At 42.0% G+C, this 6,000-nt stretch overlaps 1 protein-coding gene across 1 annotated transcript in view; it reads left to right on the top strand.

Annotated features, from left to right (window-relative positions):
• Window positions 1-1,122: 1,122 nt before the first annotated feature.
• Window positions 1,123-6,000, top strand: part of AFG1L (AFG1 like ATPase) — a 127,214-nt gene continuing 122,336 nt past the window's right edge. The window contains exon 1 of the mRNA XM_036413862.2: window positions 1,123-1,456. Coding sequence (XP_036269755.1) covers window positions 1,321-1,456 — 136 coding nt within the window. The 5' untranslated portion in view covers window positions 1,123-1,320. The remainder of the gene's footprint in view (window positions 1,457-6,000) is intronic.

Below are 6,000 nucleotides of genomic sequence, written 5' to 3'. Positions count from 1 at the left end.
AGACAAATTTAATAATATCTGGTGCAGCGTTGGATCTGAGTGAGGAGGGAAAGGAATTAATTGAAGATGGCTCCAAGATTACAAATTTGCATGTGGAGTTGGGATAGTTAGAATTAGTTGGGGGTTGCTGCTATTTTTAAAAGAAAAATGGCAGAAGGGTCATGTGGAGAAATTATATGAGAAAAGTCTCTCCTCCCCCTTCAACATTTGGGCAAGTGATATTTATGGAGGAAATATAAAGGTAGTAAATACATACACATTATCATTGGGTGAAACATTTTTTAAAAAGCATGTCCTGCCCTAGCTGGTTTGGCTCAGTGGATAGAGCGTCGGCCTTAGGACTGAGGATCCTGGGTTTGAATCCGGTCAAGGGCGCATGCCCAGAATGTGGGCTCCATACCCAGTAGGCATTCTCTCTCATCATTGATGTTTCTATCTTTCCCTCTGAAATCAATAAAAATATATTTTAAAAAAATTAAAAATCATATGCTCATAAAGAATATTCAAAGCTGAAAAACAAAAAGTAGTTATTTTTAATCTGTTGTAGAAAATAAGTAGAAACTAAATATTTAAGTATTGAACTTGACTTCAAATATTGTCATTAGCCAGTCTCTAGTTACAAGTTAGACAATGTTTCAGTAAAGAAAAAAAAAAAAAAAGGTAACTTTTATTGGAAGGTTGGCAAATACATAATTCTTACTTAAGGAGGGCTCCCGTCAATATTTCTTTCTCCCTTTCTCTTTTTGTGAATTTTTTCAAAACACTTGAGCATATGTCATTTTGAAAAAGATGTATGCTATTCTAATACAGAAAATAAAAATAGTAAGAAAACCTTTCAATTATGAACTGGCGCTAGAGGGAAAAAAAATAAATAAATTGAGGCTATCGCTGAGTCCCCTACGTTTTATTTAGGTTTCGGAATCCGGCTAGAATACGCTAATTAAAAAAGGTTCAGGGGTGGTTACACATCGCACTCCAGTTCCAATTCCATGAAAACATTTTGGAACGTCCAGCGCTGGGCTCCGAACTGCCCCTCCCAGCGAGCCTAGCGCTGTCCGCCCCTCCCCGCCCTGCCCTCCGCCCTCGGCGGCGCCGCACTGCATGCTGGGGGTTGTAGTCCCGGCTGGCAGCGCCCTGAGGGACGAAAGGGCACCGGAGGCCAGTCCGCCCCTTTTCTCCCGGAGGTCGCGTTCCTGGGCTGCTCCCTTCGTTCTCTCGGGCGGGCGGAGCCTTCCATGAGCACCGCCGGATTTGTCTGTGCCACCGTCTCTCTTCTGCGTCTCAATAAAGTTTTCCTCTCTCTCTTGTACGGAGCTCAAGATGGCGGCCTCCTGGCCGCCCTTGGCTACCCTGCGGCTGGTGCGGAGCCGGCTGAGGGGGAGATGTGTTGGGTGCGGAGCCTGGGCAGCCGCCCTGAGCCCTCCGGCCACCGCCCCTGGGAGCCCCCTTTGGAAAGGTCAGTGACTGTGCACAGGACCAGGGAAGCCTCCCTCCCTCCCGGCTTCACGGCTTCCGAGCCCTCGAGGGGAGTCAGTTTCAGCCTCTCGCCCTTGTGTCCCCACCGCCCGTCTGTGAAGGAGCCCGGGGCACGGAGGGAGCCGGCCCAGGCTGGCATCGTGAGGGTCAGAGTTGGGCCCGGAGTCTGTTCCCTCCCGGCTGTGGAGGGCGAAGGCCTGGGGAGCCCGGTGTGGACGGGCCTGGCTGGAGGGGATGGGGTGAGGAGCGGGGACCCTGCGCCCGGCGCCTTCCTAAGCCCTCCGGGCCGGTGGCCGGGCTCTGGATCTAAAAGCCACGCCTGGGACCCCGGGGGCGTCTCTGGTTCTTGGGATTCTGGGACACACTCCACAGACATTCGCAGATGGAGGGATAGATTCTTTGATTCTTTTTTTTTTTTTTTTTTTACAGAGAGGAAGAGATAGGGATATAGATAGTTAGAAACATTGATGAGAGAGAATCATTAATCAGCTACCTCTTGCACACTCCCTACTGGGGATGTGCTTGCCCGCAACCACGGTGCATGCCCTTGACTGGAATCAGAACCTGGGACCTTTCAGCCCACAGGCCAAAGCTCTATCCACTGAGCCACACCGGTTTCGGCAGATTCTTTGATTCTTTTCAAGTCACCAGAGGCTTGGAGTATATTTTGTCACCTGGCTTGCTTCATTCGTTTAAATGTTATGTGTTCATGACATAATTTTTTCTAAATATACTTCTTATTTCAGAGAGGGAGAAGGAGAGAGAGAGAAGCATCCATGAGGAGAATCACTGATGGCTGCCTCCTGCATGCACCACACTGGGGATGAGCCTGCAACCCGGGCTTGTGCCCTGACCGGGAATTAAACCATGAATTCCTGGTTCATAGGTTGACATTCAGCCACTGATCCACACCCGCCTATCAGAATGCACATATATTTTGATAATCAAACCCACAGGAGTGCTGACTTTATTGCTGTAGTCATAGACGTCCACTAAACTGGGGCTGTTCACAGTCAAGGACTAGGTATCATTGTTTCCTCGTCTCCTAGCACAAAGTTTGTTGTGTAGATGTGTTTTTTTTAATTAATGAATGGCGTTATTTTTGTCTTTTCCATCCACATACTTACTCTTTTCCTCATCTCCACACACCTTCTCTTATATATCTTAATTGATCCTCACTGGCTAATATAGCTAAAACTCTGATCTAGTCTTTGACTATTATGGGCAATAGTGTTGAAATGAATACTAGAACTATGGAAGCCACCTAAGGTTTTCCTGCAAAGTTTAGCATAACCCACTTTATAATGGAATATTTTTATAGAGACATTCTGTATATATACAAACATATGTATATAAATATCAGTATTAAAAAAATAGAAGTGTGTCCTGGCTGTTGTGGCACAGTTGGTTGAACGCCTTCTCATGCACCAAAAGGCTCAGTGGCTAGAGTGTTAGTTAAGGGCACATACCAGTTGCTGCTTGGGGGAGCATGCAGGAGGTAACCAATCATTGTGTCTCTCTCACATTGATGTTTTTCTCTGTCTTCCCCTCCTTTCCCCTTTCTCTAAAAATCAATAGTAAAATTTTAATCCTCAGGTGAGGTTTAACAAACACACACACACACACACACAAAAGGCTGCCAGTTAGATTCCTGGTCAGGGCGTATGGGTGGGGTTGATCCCCAGTGGGGAGCAGGCAGTAGGCAGTCCATCAATGTTTCTCTCTCACATAGATGTTTCCCTCCCTCCTTCCCTTCCTCTTTCTCTTAAACCAATAAAAACATAATTAAAAAAAAGAAGTGGAACATACTGTACACATTGTTCTGTTCCTTTTATTATTATTTTTATTTAGTATATCTTGGAGATCATTCTATGTCAATAAATATAGAACTGTTACATGTTTTAAATGGTTCAAATAGAATTCCATTCTTTGCATGTAACCGTAATTTATGAAAAGTAAGATTTAGTGAACATGGCCATAATGGCATAAGATCTACTGAGTGTCTATTCTATGTCATGCAATAAGCTGAGTGCTTTCTATATACATTATCTCATCTAATCCTTACCTCAATTTGGGGTTGATGAATCCAAGGTTGCAGAAGTTATAAGGCTAATTAAATGATAGAACTTGTGAGTTCAAGTAAAGGCTATTCGTGGACTTTCATTTGACCCTAAAGGCTATGCTCTTAGCCTGTACTCATATTACCTTCTCTACTCAAAATTTAAACGAGTGTGGAGATTTTATGAAAATGCAGTTATGAAGATGTTCCCGTCCCCTTTTTAAATCAAAGGAAAATTTAAGTTGAAATGTTATTTAGTATTTATAATCTCATTTACAATTTTCCTATGCATTTTTCAATTATTTTGGGTATTTACTGTTTATGTTTTATTTACATTGTTTTCATCTTTTCAAGTCTACTGTTGACTACAGTGCAATGTAAGGGGAGCATTGCTTTAGACTTAAAACAAGGACATAGATAAAGGAAAAGAAAGAGCATGGTTTTTATGCATCATCTCAGCTTTAATGCCAGCCGTGGCTCCAGGCCATGTTGGAAACAGGAACTGTGAAAACTTTAAGGGTCCTACAATGCTCTTCATCCAAATCACCTCCTTGATTGCCTAGCTTTACACTTTGTAGGAAATATAGCATTATGAATTCCACTTTAGGTTGTGTTATTTCCATTATTAAAAATTTGAAAGTGAAATTCTTATGTAATTTAAATATATATGCTTAATTTTGATTTCACTATCTGTTTTCTTTTAGGCCTAAATGTATCTCCATTTAATGTAACAGTTACTCAACCTCCAGGTAGTTAAGGAGAAGCATTTATTAGGAATTAGATAGCTATAGTGTGGGTGTTAAATGCTGAAAAATTGCTAATTTAATTGAAGCCTGGTATTAAGTGTGTGTGTGTGTGTGTGTGTGTGTGAGAAAGTGAATGAAATTTAGTTCCAGCCCTTGAATAGCTCACGGTCTTGGAAGGGAGATGAAATTACAATAGTTAACATTTATTGAGCCCTTTCTTTGTTCCAGGAAGTCTGCTAGCAGTTTCTTTCTCTCATAATTTAATCTTCATAAAAACTAGATATATAAAATTATCTGTTTCATAAAAGAGCAATCAGGTATGGCTACCCAACTGGGATTCGAAGCCAGGCATTCTTGCTTCAGAATCACAAACTTAACCACTAAGTTCTATTAGCTCCTCCTCATAACAATGATATTAATAACAGCATGAGCTAGGCCCACCTGACATGTGGTAGGACTGCAGAGGAGAAAGCAGCTCTGCTTGGAGCTGGGAGGTTGATGCAGAAGGCAAAAGCTTTTAAGCAAAAACTCAGTGGGATGCTATTGGGGTTTCTTAAGAAATGAGGTGATCAGATCTGTTTTAGAATGATTATTCTTGTGGCAGCCTGAAAAGCAGGCCAGGATGCTGGCTGGGGAGTACTGGAAGCTGGGTGATGATTTTTTAAAAAAATATATTTTACTGAGTTTTTACAGAGAGGAAGAGAGAAGGGTAGAAAGCTAGAAACATCGATGAGAGGGAAACATCCATCAGCTGCCTCTTGCACACCCAACCCCGGATCTTTCAGTCCACAGGCCGATGCTCTATCCACTGAGCCAAACTGGTTTTGGCTGGGTGATGATTTGGAAGGAAGTTGTAGTAGTTCAGGGGAGAGCCTAGAGGGCCCAAATTACTGCTGTGGTGAAGGTGGAGATCAGGGCAGCAAGGGAGGGAATTGGGAGACACTGCTTTGGTAGAATTGACAGACTTTGGGGGAGACAAGGAAAGACAGGAGTTAAGATTAATTTAGGTTCCCTAGTTTGGGTAATTTGATGGCATTGCCATCTATCTGTTAAGGGAAACAAAACAAAAAGGAAGGCCAGGGACATTTTAGGGGAGATCCCATTTTGAATTTGTTAAATTTGAGGTGTTTATGATGATTGCAGGTAAATAAGTCTAATTAGTTCTAGGAAGTGTGGGCAGCTTAGATTTAAAGGGAATTTGAGATGTTGAGGGCGATGAGAATGGAAGAATTAGCCTGGGAATATTTGTAGAGTGAAAGGAGGAAAGGCTGAGGAGGAGTCCTTGTGAAAACTGACATGAGCAGAAGAATGTGACCTTGTCGAAGAGCAATTAGGTCGTAGGAAAGCTGGGATAGAAGCCAAGGAGGAAAATGTTCCTAGGTTTTCTGAAACTGAAAATTAGCATATCTAAAATTGTATTTTATTTAAACTAGTCTTAGAATTTAAGTTTACTTCATAGAGGCAAGATAATATGAGAGTCACAGCTTATGGTTTGTTATTATTATAGTGTCCTGTATCTCAATGTTATATTTTTAGATGTCTCTGTTAAATGATGACTCATATTTACCTTTAGCTCCACAATCTCTTCTTTAGTACATGTACATAGTTGATCTCGATTAAGTATTAATATGAGTAGAACTAACCCCATCTCAGCCATATGAGTTGGTATAATTTATTCATAGTATAGATTAAGTGGTTTGGATGTTTATTACCCAATAA

The sequence above is a fragment of the Pipistrellus kuhlii genome, unplaced genomic scaffold (assembly GCF_014108245.1).
Source record: "Pipistrellus kuhlii isolate mPipKuh1 unplaced genomic scaffold, mPipKuh1.p scaffold_m20_p_5, whole genome shotgun sequence".
NCBI lineage: Eukaryota > Metazoa > Chordata > Mammalia > Chiroptera > Vespertilionidae > Pipistrellus > Pipistrellus kuhlii.
Note: the sequence above shows the minus strand (reverse complement) of the source record. Positions and strands in the feature narration are given on the sequence as shown.